Source organism: Protopterus annectens, chromosome 11.part0 (assembly GCF_019279795.1).
Source record: "Protopterus annectens isolate FY-2018-M chromosome 11.part0, PAN1.0, whole genome shotgun sequence".
Classification (NCBI taxonomy): Eukaryota; Metazoa; Chordata; order Ceratodontiformes; family Protopteridae; genus Protopterus; species Protopterus annectens.
This window is the reverse complement of record NC_056745.1, coordinates 1,125,736,698-1,125,753,392: the sequence shown is the minus strand read 5'-3', so window position 1 is coordinate 1,125,753,392 and position 16,695 is coordinate 1,125,736,698. Positions and strand designations below refer to the sequence as shown.

At 44.8% G+C, this 16,695-nt stretch overlaps 1 protein-coding gene across 1 annotated transcript in view; it reads left to right on the top strand.

The window, feature by feature from the left end:
- The window catches only part of SLC37A3 (solute carrier family 37 member 3), a 737,607-nt gene that overhangs the window by 229,796 nt on the left and 491,116 nt on the right, over positions 1 to 16,695 (top strand). Inside the window, exon 8 of the mRNA XM_044088481.1 lies at positions 671 to 767. Coding sequence (XP_043944416.1) covers positions 671 to 767 — 97 coding nt within the window. The remainder of the gene's footprint in view (positions 1 to 670; positions 768 to 16,695) is intronic.

The following is a 16,695-nucleotide window of genomic DNA, read 5'->3' as shown; positions in this document are numbered from 1 at the left end:
ATCAAAGAGTGTTGTCCCTAACTCGCTGAAGTGAGCAAGGAATTTGGTAGTATTATTTGTAAGCCTGATAAATGAGAACAATTGAGGAGTCTTGTAAAAAACCGTGGAAGAGCTTTGACAGCGTTATTCTTGATTCACGGAAAGAACCTAGACACTGGGTAATGTTATGGTTGTCTTGGTGAAGGAAACTAGCAGTCAGGGAATGTTGTAGCATAACTAAGGAAGTAAATAAGCAGAGTGTTGTGCATAACTCAGGGGAAGTTAACAAGCAGTCAAGGATTGTTGTGCATAATTTCAAAAAATAGCTGTCAGGTGTTGTACAAAACTCAGGAAGGTAAACAAGTGGTCAAATGGTGCCTTGTACAACTCGGGGAAGCAGTGCGGGACTGTTGTGGACAATCCAGTGGCATAAAATTGTACTTTATGTGGAGGTTTAGTTCATATTTACCTTTTATCTTTTCTCCTTCAGTGAGTCCATCAGTCAGTGTTTCGTACATTTGCTACCACCTGCGCATTTTTTCTTGTCCTTAATCCATTTTTTTCTCTTATGCTTCAATTTTAATTACCTTCATTGACTTACATTGCTGTGTGCTGCTAACTATTGTTTGTGTGGCACATCCAAACTGTCGTTACTTAATTCTTTATTTTTTATTTTTTATCTTTCCCTTAGACGTGGATTTGTGTTTGGCTTATGGAGTGCTTGTGCATCTGTTGGCAACATTCTGGGAGCTTTTCTCGCCTCTTCTGTATTGAAGTATGGTTATGAGGTAAGTTGGGTATCTGTGGTAGAGCAAAAAAAAGAAATGCTGTTGTTAGTCCACTAACAGAATGCACAAAGACACTGGAACACAGATGTGGTGTAATACCTTTTATTGGACCAGTGTAGCTACTGATGACTCACAACCTTGAGTAATTGCAAAACTTGTGTTGGTCCAGTAAAATGGTTTATATTGCATATTTTTTTACAGTGTCTGTGTTTTAGGTACCTGTGAGTATTTTCAGCTGAGTACATGTGGTTACTCTTCATCAGACAGAATATCAGATGGTCACTTAGATGGTAGTGTTGACTTGTATGGTCTCGTAACATATTGAAGTGTGTTGAACAAAGCGCAGGCATGTTATGTATTGGTTATGGGACCACAGATGCAATTTACATGTCCTAAAACCTGTAACACTTTCAGTGGTATTAACACAGTGTCACTAACAAATGTCCACCAAGCTTATTTACCTGTTTATTATTTACTTTTGTTTGTTTGTCTTTTTTTCATTTTGTTTTTGTGAACCCAGAAGATAATTGAAATAGTGTGTCAGTGTTCTACAGGAAGGGGAGAAATGCATAGAGACTGGGCTACTGTGCTGCTAGTGGAGCTTGCTGTTTAGGTATTTTTTTTTAAATAACCATGTTTTTCCATGCAGGCCCCTTTTTTTATCTCCCTTTTCCTTTTCCGTGCAGCCTTTTCACAGTCCCTGTTCACCATTTGGCTCATCTACACTAATGGATGGAGTGTTACAGTTTATGACTAGGAAGCCAGTGGATTTTTCATTGACTGAGTCCAAGTCCCTGCTTCCACATAAGCCTAACAATGAGCATTGGTGAGACTGTCAGACTACCAGTTTCCATGCATGCTGAAGGCCACGGCTGACACTGATGCCAGTGCATAAGTGCGACTTAGCATAGTGCAGTTCACTCCTTTGACTTCTGCTAGAAGCAGGGATGCAGTGGGAGTCCCCAGTACCTCCCACAAAAATGGGAAAGCTGATTACCTACCACTTCATCCCATCCCATCCTTACTGGCTTTTCTGACTGCCAGCACAATCCTGGATACAAAAATCCAGTTAATGATATGATTCTGCTGTTGGTGAATGCATAGTAATTGTGGCTTTTGTGTTCTTTTAAGCACATCTCTCATACATCTCTTCCATAGAAGCTGCCATCTTGACATTACTGCTTCCTTCTTCTGACATTTTTTTTTGTTTATTTTATACATACTCATTTTGCTTCCCTTTTTTTTTTAATCTGGGACACTGTCTTCATGAACAACCTCCTCATGGTTATTAAGATGTCACAATCTTTATTGTCACCTTGCAGAGCAGGAGCCTACAACAGTTTTACTTCTCAGAGGTACACCTGCATGGCTCAGTGCAGATGACACTGAAACTAGTCTGTTGTGCTGACAACAATTTTACTTATTCTTACACCAGTCACCAGCCAGAGTAGTAGACATGCTTATTGCTGATGAAATCTTTCCCCACGATGATGATAGCGCTAATTGCAGGTGGAATTAGTTGCAAACTGGCTAAATCCCAAGGCAGGTCTTTCCATTTAGGCAAGTAATACAGCTTAAGTGAAAGCAACAACTAAAAGGTCCCAAAAGAGAAAAATATGACAAACGGCCAGTAGAAATACTGAAATTCACCAGCAAACACTTTATTTACAAAGCGTCTCAAGTCTCTAGCGCTTCGGTAACAAATGCCTTCTAGGAGTACATCAAGAAAAAAGATAGTGCCATTTTATACACACATTAACTACCATCTATTAAACAATCAAATAATTAACTCATTAATTGTTCTCTTAAAAAAATTTAGTACAATAAATCCACTATTCATAAAAAACACAGTTATATCATGAGTTTCCATGAACATTCAGTATTAAGCCCAAGAGGGATTAAAGTGTCATATTTTAAAATATAAATACTTTCTTTGTACAACAAATGATATTTATTTTTAAACTCAGAGTCACCAACACCCCAGTTAACTTGTTCTAGGATGCTGGCTTGCAAAGACTCTGGGTAACTGTTGTGAAATAACTTAAATTGCATTGCAATAGGACTAACAGCCTTCTCCACTTTGATGTCTCTAATGTGCTCCTGCAGTCTCAATTTAAAACTTCTCTTTGTTTCACCTATATAAAAGAGATTGCAAGAGCACCTGAGAGCATAAATAACATTAGATATTAAACATGTAAAATGTCCTCTAGGACTAAAAGAAACACCATTAATATACCTGAAAGAATTAATAATGTATTTACATGCTGAGCATTTAGTACAACCACTGGTGCCCAGCATAACTACAGTGTTGCATGACTTTTCCACTGGTTTAACAAATTTATTGTGTACAATGCTGTTCTGTATGTTCCTACCCCTTGTAAATGAAAAAGTAGGAAATTCACATAATTAATCAGAAAAATCCGTGAATTTAAATAAAAATGGGCAAAAATACGTAATAATCTTAACTTGTTCATGGGGAAAAAACATTATAAGAAATAACTATATACATTTGTCTAAATTTTTGATTATCTTTTCTAGAATTACTACCAGTATTTCTTCTATAATAATTCATAATAGGATTACTAACTACTAACAAATTGTTTTTTAATTTTACCAAAGCTCTCTGGATATCTTTCAAAAAATAACCCTTCTTCAAAAACATGTTTATAGAAGTGCACATTTCTTTATATAATTCCTTATTGTCAGTGCAATTACTAATTCTTTTAGGTATATTAATAGTGTTTATTTCAGTCCTAGAGGACATTTTACATGCTTAACATCCAATGTTATTTATGGTCTCAGGTGCTCCTGCAATCTCTTCTATATAGGTGAAACAGAGAAATTTTAAACTGAGATTGTAGGAGCATATTGGAGACATCAAAGTGGAGAAGGCTGTTAGTCCTATTGCTATGCATTTTAAGTTATTTCACAACAGTAACCCAGAGTCTTTGCAAGCCAGCATCTTAGAACAAGTTAACTGGGGTGTTGGTGGCTCGGAGTTTAAAAATAAATATCATTTGTTGTACAAGGAAAGTATTTATATTTTAAAATATGACACTTTTAAGCCCTGATGGGCTTAATACTTAATGTTCATGGAAACTCATGATATAACTGTGTTTTTTATGAACAGTGGATTTATTGTACTAAATGTTTTTTAAGAGAACAATTAATGAGTTAATTATTTGATTGTTTAATAGATGGTAGTTAGTGTGCATAAAATGGCACTCTTTTCTTGATGTACTCCTAGAAGGCATTTGCTGCCGAAGTGCTAGAGACTCGAGACATTTTTTAAATAGTGTTTGCTGGTGATTTCAATATTAATACAGCTTAAGTGGTCTGTTGATGGAGACGGAACATCTGTGTATAATGTTCTCAGCCTTTGGATATGAGCACAGCAGGGATGAGAGTTGGTAATTCTTAAGAAGATTGTTTCATTACTGGCCTGGCTACTGGTTCTTTATTGTGTGCATTGGACATCGACATCTGTCATAAACCTGCTTTTACAGCAGATGGTAAAGCAAGTAAATGCAAAGTTATATACTTATGAGGGAAACGCACAAAATCTTGCCCAGCAGTGTGTGATATATTTTCATTCTGCAGTTCAAGAAAGTGCCCACTGTCCTTAACACTACCTTTTGACATGCATTTCATGGATAGATCTCATTTTCTATCCAGTCCTAGTAACCTGCACATGTTCTTCGTGTCTCACTGTTGCAGTCATCACATTTGGGTTATCTGTTTGCAGTAGCCCTCAGTCGGCCTGATTATCAAAATCTTGGGTCCTGCGTCGGTTGCTGTCTCATTTTCCATGACATCAGGTAGTCAGGAGTATAAAGCATGCAGCTGATGCCATTACATCCGTCTTTCTTGCTGTGCTGTGCCCGAAGCAGAAGCATTTCGCAAGTGCTGGTCAGCCAACTCCTGAAATTTTCGTTTTCGAGTTTCAGATCCGAAGTCTTCAACTAAGCTAAGTACCCCATTGGGGATCCTTTTTCTTGCTCTAAACCAATGTCAGTAAAAGTTAACAATTGTATTTCTTGTGGAAAGCAAATACCTCCTAAAGATTTTCATTCGTACTGCATTCCTTGCTTAGACCCAGACCATGACTTACCTTGCTGTCGGTTTTGTGCCTTATTCAAACCTCTTACTATTTGTCATCGGTTCATTTACGCATCTAAATTGTTTGGTATTTGGTTCAATTATCCAGAAATGGCTTCGGTAAGCCACCCGACTGCTGACATTCCGAAAAAATGCAAAGGTAAAGACAGAGACAGATCGCATAGGTCCAAAGCTGCTGACGATACTTCTAAGCTAGTCGCCAGTTCGTCGGTACTCAGTGAGGTGCTTTTGCAGCCCCTGATACCCGCTACTTCAGATTTGCAGGCTTCTACTCAGACCCATTTGGAGTCCGGTATGCTGCAAGATGCTTCTTCAACTGTGGAACCTGCGGATGTCTCTACTTTGGATGGGTCCGGAGCCGCTGTGCAAGCACCGACTTCTGAGGGTGTATTCAGGCCTACTGACTTGCATATTAAACCGATGCCATCTTCTTCTTCTTCAAGGCCTAAAACTCGATCCATGCCTAGAAAACCAACGCCCAGATTGCATGGTCAGGCCCCTATGCCTAAAAAACAAATGATAAGAATGGCTGAAGACCTTATTACTCTAATCAGGGGAAGCCACCCTTCCCCCTCTAAGAGACCTAGGACTGATTTTCCTTCTGATTCTTCTGATCAGGATTCTGGAATTTCTGATGTTCTGGTCCTATCTCGCCTACATTCTTTACTCACGGGTTCGGAGCCGAGAATCGGCTCTGACTCTGCCAACTATTTTCTAGCACGAAGTCTCTAATTGGCTGGGCTAACCCAGTATCCCAAGATGCACCTCGCCCTAGCCCCAGATCTCGTTTGCCGCTCGTAGAGTTAGGACGTGGTCTCGCTTGGCTGTGGCTAAGTAACCTTTTCAGATACTTTTTCTAAGTATTTTAGTAGTCAGTTGTCTTGCAAAAGCTATTTTAATAGCTACTCTTCCATTTTTGACAAGTTCTTGTTAGCGTTTGTGAGGACTGTGTTTGTTTGTAGTGTCCCTCTGTTTTTGCGGGCTAGACCCGTTTAAGTTAGAGGGCCTAGTCCTCTCCAATGTTGTCCCTTGTATTTTTGTGCTGGTTTTTGTGTTTGTGGGTAGTTGTTTTCCCTCCAAGAAACGTTTAAGTTAGAGTTCCTTGGCACGTTAGTGTGTTTTGTTTTTTTCCTGCCTTCCTCTCATGTTGTCTCTGTCCGCTGAGTGTTGTACGGTTGTTACCATGTCTAAAGAGCAGAAAGAACATAAACCATCCGTGTTTAAGAAGTGTACCAAATGTGGCTACAAAATGTCCATTACAGATGGGCATTCCATCTGTGTTTTGTCTTGGTGCTATTCACCTGCAAGAGTCCTGCAGTTTTTGCCACATTTTTAGCCCTAGGGTACTGCAGGAAAGAAAAAATAAACAGATTTTGAAGGGCCTTATTAAGCCCTCCTTTGAGGAGGCCTTAGATTATTCTTCATCTTCTAGTGCTAAGTATAAGCCTTCTAAGGCCAAGAAAAGATCTCCGGCTCCATCTGCTTCTTCGGAGCCATCGGAGAAGGTTTCAAAAGTGGATACTTCCTCCTTGGTTCCATTGTCCTCGGGGCCGCAGGAGAAGGTTTTGGTTATGGATACTACCTCCTCGGCTCCATTGTCCTCGGGGCCGCAGGAGGTATCTGTTGTACTGGAGTCTACCTCGGCTCCGATATTATTGGAGTCTATTCTGAGCCGGTCACCCAGTGAAAGGCACGAGTCTTCCGGTAGGAGATCCTGATCTCCTTCTATTTCTTCCAAATCCTCTAGGCTGTCTGATTTGGATGTGGATAGGGTGGTCCAGAGGCTCCTGCAGTCGCCGGTGTTAGCAAAACTGTTGTCGGCTCCGACCCAGTCTGCTCCGGAGCCAGTCCCTGTCCTAGTACGGATGATTCCTCCTCCGAACACCCATGTGTCGTCGTAGCCAGAGTGCTCCGTGCTGAGTGATGTTCTTGTGTCGGCTCCGATACCCCAGGTGAGGCTATTGGAGCTGGCGTCGGCTCCAACCATGTCGGTTCCATCCTCTGGTTTCGGTACTCTGGTTTCCTCAGTCGGACCCGAGGGGATACCTCAGGACTCCTGTCGGTTCCGAGTCTCCCTCTCGGTACATCGGCTCGGGGAATCTCGACTCCGGTCATGGTCTCGGAGACGGGTCGGTCCTCGGATTCGGGGGGACCTGCTTTCGAGGCCATGAGGAGTGCACTGGCTAGATCGTCTGTTACATCACCTGGATCGGTCACTCCGTCCCCCTACACCCCGGCTAGAGCCTCTGACACCCCCCCCTATCCGTGGATGGCAGAGCCTGAAGGTCTGGGGATACCCCCTTGAGCGGTCCCCTACTTTCTGAGGGCCCCTCAGAGTTGGTGCCCGAGGAGCCCCCCAGAAAGAAGTTGCACAAGAGGAAGCACATAGACTCGCAGGACGAGTCCCTCACCTCTGATACTGACCTCGAGGTGTCAGAGGGGTCCCCCAAGTCATCTTCTGATGACATCTCTTTCTCCAACATCCTGGAGATTTTGAGGCAGAGAGGCGACTGGCCTTCCAAGACCCCCTCTGATTAGGAGTCTGTATTCCTCAAAGCCTTCGGAGCTCAACCCTCCGCCTTCTGGGTGTCTCCACCCTTCGACGAACTCCTGGATTTGATTTGTCAAAGGGTGTGGGAGAACCCTGATTCCGTGTAACTGGTGCCCAGATGTCCAAATAAGTTCCTTTCTGCTCCCCCAGGGAAAGAGTTCCTGACCAAAGGGGGTTTCGGTAGATGCCTTGGTGGTGGCGGCAGCCACTCAGCAGGAAGTTGCAGAGGCTTCTTCTTCCATCCATCCTCCTAACAAGGAGTCCAGGAGTATGGACAGGTACGGGAAGCGTACCCTGTCTTCGGCGACCTTTACCTTGCGGTCGCTGAATTACCTCTGTCATTTCACTTGGCTCCAAAGAGATCTCCGTAAGGAGCTAGGAGATACTCTGACAGGTAACATACCTGAGGCGGTAGCGTAGACTGTTAACGCCCAGTTTGTCTACCCTTGGTTCCATTGTCAACTCGTCCATGAGGCTTATATCTTATGCAGCCGAAGGGGTGAGTAGGGCAGCTAGCTCAGGTGTAGCTCTCAGATGGCAAGCCTGGATGCGCCTGTGTCATTTCACGGAGGCATTTAAGTCTTCCTTCACTGACTCCCCCTTTGATGGGTCCTCTCTCTTCGGGACCAAAGTGAAAGACACCCTCACCAGATGCGAACAGGAGGGAAAGACCCTATCTGCCGTAGGGGCCCAGTTCTCTCTCCATTCTAGGCCTTACCCCAAGGCTCAGAGAGGAGGGAAAATGTGGTTCAAAAAGTCTGAGGTCCTTTCCCACAGCTCAAGGTGAGTAATTATTCTGGAACACGCCGTCCTAGAGGCAGAGGAGGCCCCTGCAACCCGGGAGACCGCGATTCCTTTCGTGCATCTTCCTTTCAGCGTTCCTGAGGCGTTGCCCGACTGTGCTGTTCCAGAGCCAGTCGGGGGCCAAATTTCGTTGCACCCGGAAGCCTGGGAAAGCATCACCCAGGATCGTTGGGTGCTTCATATAGTTACCGGAGGTTACACTATCCCCTTTTTGTCAACACCCCCTCCAGTCAGAAGAATCCCGGACGTCCCACCCAATCAACGGGATCAAGCAGTGCTAGAAGTTGCAAAGCTGCTAGAAAAAGGAGTCATCCAACCAGTCCCCTCAGACCATATCGGATCAGGAACTTACTCAAGACTCTTTGGTGCCGAAAAGAACAGGGGACCTGAGACCCATTCTGGATCTCAGTCGACTGAATCACTACGTTCTGAAGTCCAGGTTCCGAATGGTCACGCTTCAATCCATTTTTCCATTGCTGGAAAAAGGAGTACGGATGTGCTCCATCGATCTCAAGGATGCCTTTTACCACATTAAAATGGACAAGGCATCCAGAAGTCACTTACGCTTCTGGCTAGGAGCCAGTCACTTCCAGTTTCGTGCCTTGCCCTTTGGTCTCACCACAGCCCCCAGGGTGTTTACCAAGTGTTTGGCAGTGGTGACAGCTCACCTGAGACGTCAGGGATTCCAGGTGTTTCCGTATCTGGACGAATGGCTTCTCACCACCCCCACCAGGCATCTGCTCGTTCAAGCCAGGGAGACTATCATAGCACTGTGTCAACAGCTAGGAATTATTTTAAACTGGGAAAAAGTCTGCCTTGCTGCCCTCACAGCATGTTGTTTTTATAGACGCAGAGCTAGACTCTATTCAAATGCGGGCCTTTCTGCCACAAGAGAGAATAAGAGTGCTACAGTCTCAGATCCACGCACTGTTGCCCCTCAAAAGAGTTCACGCCAGGTGGTTCTCCAGCTTTTGGGCTCCATGGCCATCACCATCATGCTGGTGTCTCTGGCCAGGTTACACATGCGGATACTGCAATGGCTCCTTTCAGACACTTCCTCTTTCCCACTTGATACTTCTCACGGAATGGTGCAAACAGGGCCTCCGCTGATGGCTACGTTCTGCCAATCTGGACAAAGGGAGGAGTTTGATCCCTATGTCTCCAGTGACCACGGACACCTCCCATATGGGGTGGGGGGGCATTATCTTGGCAGGACGGTCCAAGGCACGTGGCAAGATCACGAGGTACATCTGCACATCAGTGTTCTGGAGATGAGAGCGGTGCTTCTAGCGTTGCGAGCACTCCAAGACTCTCTACCTCTGGGAACGATTGCGATTCACTCGGACAGCATGTCCGTAGTGTGGTACCTGAACAAGCAAGGGGGAACCAAGTCTTATCCCCTCTGCAGAGAGGCCATACGAGTGTGGCATTGGGCAGGTCCTAGTGGCAACGCACATTCCGGGAAAGTCCAATGTGATAGCGGACAGGCTGAGCAGAGCTATTCTGATGCCTTACGAGTGGTCCCTGAACAACCGAGTGGCGGTTCAAATTTTCAACAGGTGGGGTCAGCCTTGCTGCGATCTCTTTGCCAGTCCCCTCAATGCCAAATGCAGCGAGTACTTCACACTGATCCCCCCACAGGGGGAGTCACCCAGGGACGCTCTAGCCCACGATTGGCCCCCCGGTCTGGTGTATGCTTTCCCTCCGTTTATCTGTTACCAAGAGTGATTCAGAAAGCCATATCCTTGGGAAGCAGGATGATTCTTATTGCTCCACACTGGCCTCAACAAGTATGGTTCCCCTTTCTTCAGCAGTGCGCAGTGGATGGTCCTTGGACTCTGGACCCAGTGCCAGACCTCCTGATTCACATGTCAGGCCAGCTCCATCCATCCCTGCGAACCCTCAGGCTGACAGTCTGGCTGCTCCACTTCCGTCACTAGTTAGGTGGCATTCCTTTTCACCTGAGGTGGTACACATCTTGTCTTCGTCTCATAAGTCTTCTACCAGAAAGATTTATTCCAGCAAATGGAAGAGATTCTCCATTTGGGCTCAGGCCCAAGGTTTGGACCCCTTCACAGCCCCAATTCCATCAGTATTAGATTTTTTAGCCATGCTTTTCCGTCAGGGCTCTGCACCCGCTACCATTAAAGTGCAATTGGCTGTGATTTCCAATTTCCACACATCTTACGAGCCCTCTCTTATGGGCCATAAACTCTGTAAGGCCTTCTTGAAAGGCGCTTGGTTACTTCGCCCTCCTGTTTCAGAGCCTGTCATGCCATGGGATCTAAACCTTGTGCTACAAGCCATCACTTCACCACCCTTTGAACCGGCTGCCACCTGTGAATTGAAATTTTTATCTTGGAAGACAGCGTTTCTAATAGCCATTACATCGGCCAGAGGAGTATCAGAACTTCAAGCTCTGTCCATTAAACCTCAATATTTGCCCTTTCATAAGGACAGAGTTTCTCTAAGACTCGACCCATCCTTCCTTCCAAAGGTGTTATCCACTCTCCATCAGTCTATCGAGTTACCAGTGTTCTTTGCAAATTTTTCCAATAAAGCAGAGTTCAGGTTCCATCAGTTGGATGTGCACAGACAACTGAGGTTCTATTTAGACAGGACTAAACATGTTAGGAAGTCTGATCAGCTGTTTGTGTCCTAGTCAGAGAACAGAGCAGGTTGTCCTATTTCCAAGTGCACAATTTCTAAATGGATCAAAGATTGTATTTCCTTCATCTACTCATCAGCAGGCAGAAGTTTACCTTTTCCCGTCAAAGCTCATTCTACCAGGGCAATGTCTACATCGATAGCTTACCATGCCAGGCTTTCATTGGATGATATTTGTGCTGTGGCCACCTGGCCCTCTCCTCACACCTTTATTACTCATTACAAGCTGGACGTGGCTTCTAGGGGCCGGGCTTCCTTTGGTTCCACGGTTCTCAGGAGTATCTTCCTATGAGCCTCCCAGGATAGAGGTGCTGGGGATGCTGTCCCGTGAGTAAAGAATGTAGGCGAGATAGGACCATATGACATCAGTTAGTTATGTACTCACCATAACGATCGATGTATGTGGTCCATCTCGCCTACATTCTTACATACCCTCCCACCTGCCCCCTTCCTAGAGGATTTGGAGGAATATTGGCTCTGTGAACCCTTTAAGGTCAGTTGCTTTTTTCTTCCTTGGCTAGAATTCCTTCCAGTGTTGGTTGTGCATGGGTTATGATTGGTATGGCTGCAAACAAGATCTGGGGCTAGGGCGAGGTGCATCTTGGGATACCGGGTTAGCCCAGCCAATTAGAGACTTCATGCTAGAAAATAGTTGGCAGAGTCGGAGCCGATTCTCTGCTCCGAACCCGTGAGTAAAGAATGTAGGCGAGATGGACCACATACATCGATCGTTATGGTGAGTACATAACTAACTGTTTTCCTCTGATGGGCAGGATTTGCCCTTATTTACCTATGAAGATTCTGATGCAGAGGACTCCATTCCCTCTGCTTCCTCTCTAGAAGATTTCTCTCTCTGTGAAACCTTACATACTCTTAGGGAGCATTTGCGCTGGGAAAGCCAGGATTACTCTGACTCCAAAAAGAGGCTTAGGGAATTCTTACTCCTGCCTCAACACAGGCCTTTAGCTATCCCTCCTGTACTGGACATTGTAGATGATGCCTTCTTGGAATTTAGCCTGGCCCCTGACTCTCTACCTCCTGCTCCCAGTAAACCTGATGGGTATTACAGGGTGCCTGACTCTCACACGTTCCTCTTTAAAAATCCTTCTGCGGATCCTGAGACTATTTCACAGGGACCCAAGGGCATTAAGGCTGCTAATGCCAAAAATTCTATCCCCTCTGATAGAGATTCCAGAGCGCTGGATAGATGGGGTAAGAAGGTATACACTTCTGCAAGTTTAGCCATTAGGGCACTAAACTGTCAGTTTTATATCTTAAAGTATCAGCAGCATATTATTGGATTGCTTAAACAGAAAATGATGTTGATTCATGACTGTGCTGAAAATAAACAATTACAGAATTTAATGCATTCTGCTGGACAAGATGGAAAACATACTTTGCAATGTGGTTTTGATTCATTAGAGGCATCTTGCAGGGCTGCTGTCACTGAGTCTGTACTTAGAAGGCATGCTTGGCTTAAGGAGCAATCTTTGCCAGATCATGTTAAAACTAAATTACTGGATGCTCCCTTAAACCAAGACTGCCTGTTTGGCAACAAAGCAGAAGTCGTACTTAAAAAGATGGAGGAAAAAGCTAAATCTATGCAAACTGTTAAAGATTTTCTGCAAGTACAGCCTCCTAGATTTTATTAGGCATTGGCCCTCTAAGAATTGGTCCTTTCCTGCCTCTTCTGGACCTTCTCAGTTCAAATCCAGAACCAGCAGAACACCCAGGCTTCAGTCCCAGGGTACTCACTGGCCTAAGCAGTGGGGGGATCCCACTTCCAAAGCAGGGAGTAGTAAGACCCCCCCCCATGGTAAACTGTCTCAATGACTTAACTTTGAACCTTCCAAGCATGGCTCAACTGACTGTTCCTTTAGGGGGAAAGATTGCCGTGCATGCAAACAAACTGGGAACTCATTACCCAGGACAAAGGGGTTTTAAATATAGTTTCCCAAGGATACAGATTCCACTTCCACTCCTTACCAACCCCCAAATGGTTGGCCAGACCTACCCCCAAATCAGTGGGCAGAGGCTCAAAAGCAAGTTCTCTCTCTTTTAAGCATCAGAGCTTTCAACCTGTCCCAGAAGTAGAATGGGGGCAAGGTTTGTACTAATGTCTTTTCCATGTACCCAGAAAAGAATTCCTGGCATTCTATCCTGGACCTGTCTATCCTAAACACATTTTTGGTAATCCCAAAATTCAAGATGCTAACTCTTCATCAGCTGCTTCCCATGCTAGGCAAAGATGCCTAGTTGGCAACACTGGATTTAAAGGAAGCCTACCTGCACATCCCAACAAGGGAATCTTGCAGAAGATACCTACGCTTCAGAGCAGGCTACATGCACTATCAGTTCTCTGCACTGCTCTTTGGCTTATCTACTGCGGCCAGGGTATTCACAAAGTGCCTAGCTCCAGTCATTGCATTTTGCAGGCAAGGAAATATTCAAATATACCCATACCTGGATGGTTGTCTAATTCAGGCAGAAAGCCAGGACATACTATTAAATCATCTGGCATTTGTAAAGAAATTGCTAACTTCTCTGGGGTACACCATAAACGAAAAGAAATCGCATCTTGTACCCTGCCAACAAATTGTATTCCTGGGAGCAAGCTTGAATACAACTTCCCAGATGGCATACCTCATGCCAGAGAAACAAGTTCATTTGACTGCCTACTTCAAACTACTGGCCACAAAGACCCAGCTATCTGCAAGTAAAATACTGTAAGCCCTGGGGTTCATGGCCTCTTGCATTTTACTAATTCCATATGCAAGACTGCATATGAGGAAACTACAGTGGTATCTAAAAAGTCTATGGTGTCAACAATCTCAGGACCTAGAATCAATGATTCCTATCATACCTTGTCTACAGATAGTTCCTTTGGTGGGCAGAGGCCTGCCACCAAAACAAGGGACTACCTGCCACCCAAACCCTAACAACAGATGCATCAGACTGTGCATGGGGGGCTCACTTGGCAGGGCACTACATTCAGGGCAAATGGAACCCAAGTCAAATGCACCTGCATATCAATCAAAAAGAAATGTTAGCTGTATAGAATGCTCTGACAGCCTTCAAGGACCACATTCTTCCAGGACAATTCTTGGTAAAGATGGACAACACCACTGTTATGTGGTGATAAACAAGCAGGGGGGAACCCACTCATACCCTCTCTGCAGACTAGCCATGGCTCTGTGAAACACGGCATTGAGCTGTCAAGTGCACCTACAGGCTCATTTCCTGCCAGGAAAGCTAAATACACAGGCAGATGACCTAAGCAGAAATCTCATGGACCCACACGAGTGGAAACTGGAACCAAAGATATTCAACATGTTGAGAAACAAATGGGGGAGCCCAGAGATGGACGTGTTTGCCCCCCCCCGAACTACCAATTGGACAAATTCTGCGCAAGGACTCCCCACAAACAAGCTTGGAAAGTGGATGCCCTGTCCTTCAGCTGGGAAAACCTATTAGTTTATGCCTTGCTCCCTCTGCCTCTCCTCTCCAAGGTGCTACTAAAGATCAAACAGGACAAACCAAGGACAATACTGATTGCACCAGACTGGCCACGCCAACACTGGTACCCCCCTTGTGCAGTGTGTCACTGCTGGCACCATGGCACCTGCCTCAGACCTCTGCCCTGCTGTCCCAGCAGGAGGTCCAGATTTTGCACCCACAGCTTTAAACCCTGAACCTGGCAGCCTGGCTAATTACCTGATCTCTCCATTACCATCCCTCAGTAAGCAAGTGATGGATGTCATTCTGGAGGCAAGGAGGCCTAGTACTAGAAAATCCTATGCTGAAAAATGGAAAAGATTCTGTTCTTGGAGCCAAACTCAGGGGATGGGCACAGCAGCGCCCAGTCTACCTCATATTCTTCAATACTTAACTGAGATGCTTCACAAGGGCCTTTCCTTTTCTTCCATCAAAATTCATGCCTCAGCCATTTCAACTCATTACAATACAGAGCCACCCCTCTTCTCTCATCCACTGCTGAAGCAATTTCTCAGAGGGGCCAAAAACTTAAGACCACCCAGGGGAGCCCCTACTCCAGCCTGGGACCTTAAGTTTGTATTGGAAAAGCTCACTCTACTTCCCTTTGAGCCAGCTGCAAATGCAGAGTAGAAATTCCTTTCTTGGAAAACTGCCTTCCTTCTAGCCATCACTTCAGCAAGAAGGGTTTTTGAATTACAGGCCCTCATGGCAGTGGAGCCTTTCATCATCTTTCATGTGGATAGGGTGTCCCTCGGGACCAGTCCCTTCTTCATGCCCAAGGTGGTATTCAATGTGGCCCTTAATCAGGCCATTCATTTGCCAGTCTTCTTTTCTAATCCACAGAACAAAGGGGAACAAATACTGCACTCCTTGGACATGCACAGACAACTTAGATTTTATTTGGACAGGACTAAGCCTCTCAGGAAAACTGAACAGCTGCTGGTTGCATTTGCTGCAGAGGGGAAGGCCATTTCAAAGCAAACCATTTCTAAGTGGATAGGCCATTGCATTCATGTCTGCTATAAGCACCATGGAAAACCTACCCCACAGGGGATAAGACCACATTCAACCATGGCTGCATCTACCTCTACAGCTTTTCTGAGATGTGTCCCTACCAGGGACATCCTAGAAGCTGTTACCTGGAGTTCTGTACATACCTTCACCAAGCATTACCACTTGTCAATTTTTTCTAAATCCAGAGCTGGCTTTGCCACTGCAGTCTTGCAAGGCCTTATAACTGGTTCTAATGCTATCCAATTACCTCCTCCCATCCGTAGCTTTGGGAGTCTACCCAAATATGATGACTGCAACAGTGAAACATGAAGAACATGGTACAGTTGTGTACCCTTACCATAAATGTAGATGTTCGAGTGCATTTACTGTTGCAGTCCTAGTTACTCTCCCTCCAGCCCCCTGACTTCTATTGACTATACCTCTATTCTTGTTTACTATGCTTAAAGCTTTTTGGTGTATTTGCTTTTTTGTTGGAGGTGTAACCTTGTATTTAATTGCTTCCCATTATGGGGGCACCTGACATCTGGGGCAAGAAACATTGATGTAATGGCATTGGCTGCATGCCTTATACCCCTGACTACCTGACGTCATAGAAGATGAGACAGCAACTGACGCAGGACCCAAGACTTTGATAATCAGGCCGACTGAGGGCTACTGCAAGCAGATAACCTAAATGTGATGACTGCAACAGTGAATACACTCGAACATCTACATTTCTGGTAAGTGTACACAACTGTACTTTCTCCTTCTTGCAGGGGCCCAGGAAGCACCCTTCTCAGCTTTAAACTCCTCGTGACAAGAGTTCCGCACTGGGATGATGATTCAATCATTAACTGGAGACAGAGACCAGAACTTGTACAGTGAACTTGTATCTGGAAGAACGCCTCTTTACCTACCTGACTTATATTGACACTTTGTCTAGAATGGCTTATAAATTCATTTGGAGGTCACTCAGTCTTGTATTTATTATCTTTGCAAGGTACCGTTATTTGTTGTGAACCATAAACTATAGACCTCTTCAGAGAAGGGGCATCATCCATAACAACAGGGCTAAAACTGACATGCATTAATACATCGACACACAAAACTTTTCAAATTTGCCCTTGTCTGTTACTGTGTCCTGTAGTGGACCTACAATTCCTCTCGTCTCTGCTGCAGTGCTCAACTTCATACAACTTAAATAGCCCACGCTACCCGATTTTAGGTACTGTAGTTAAAAACTTTCATAAATCCAATAAATAGCTGCCTTTTTTGGTCTTTGGACTATTGATTAGACTT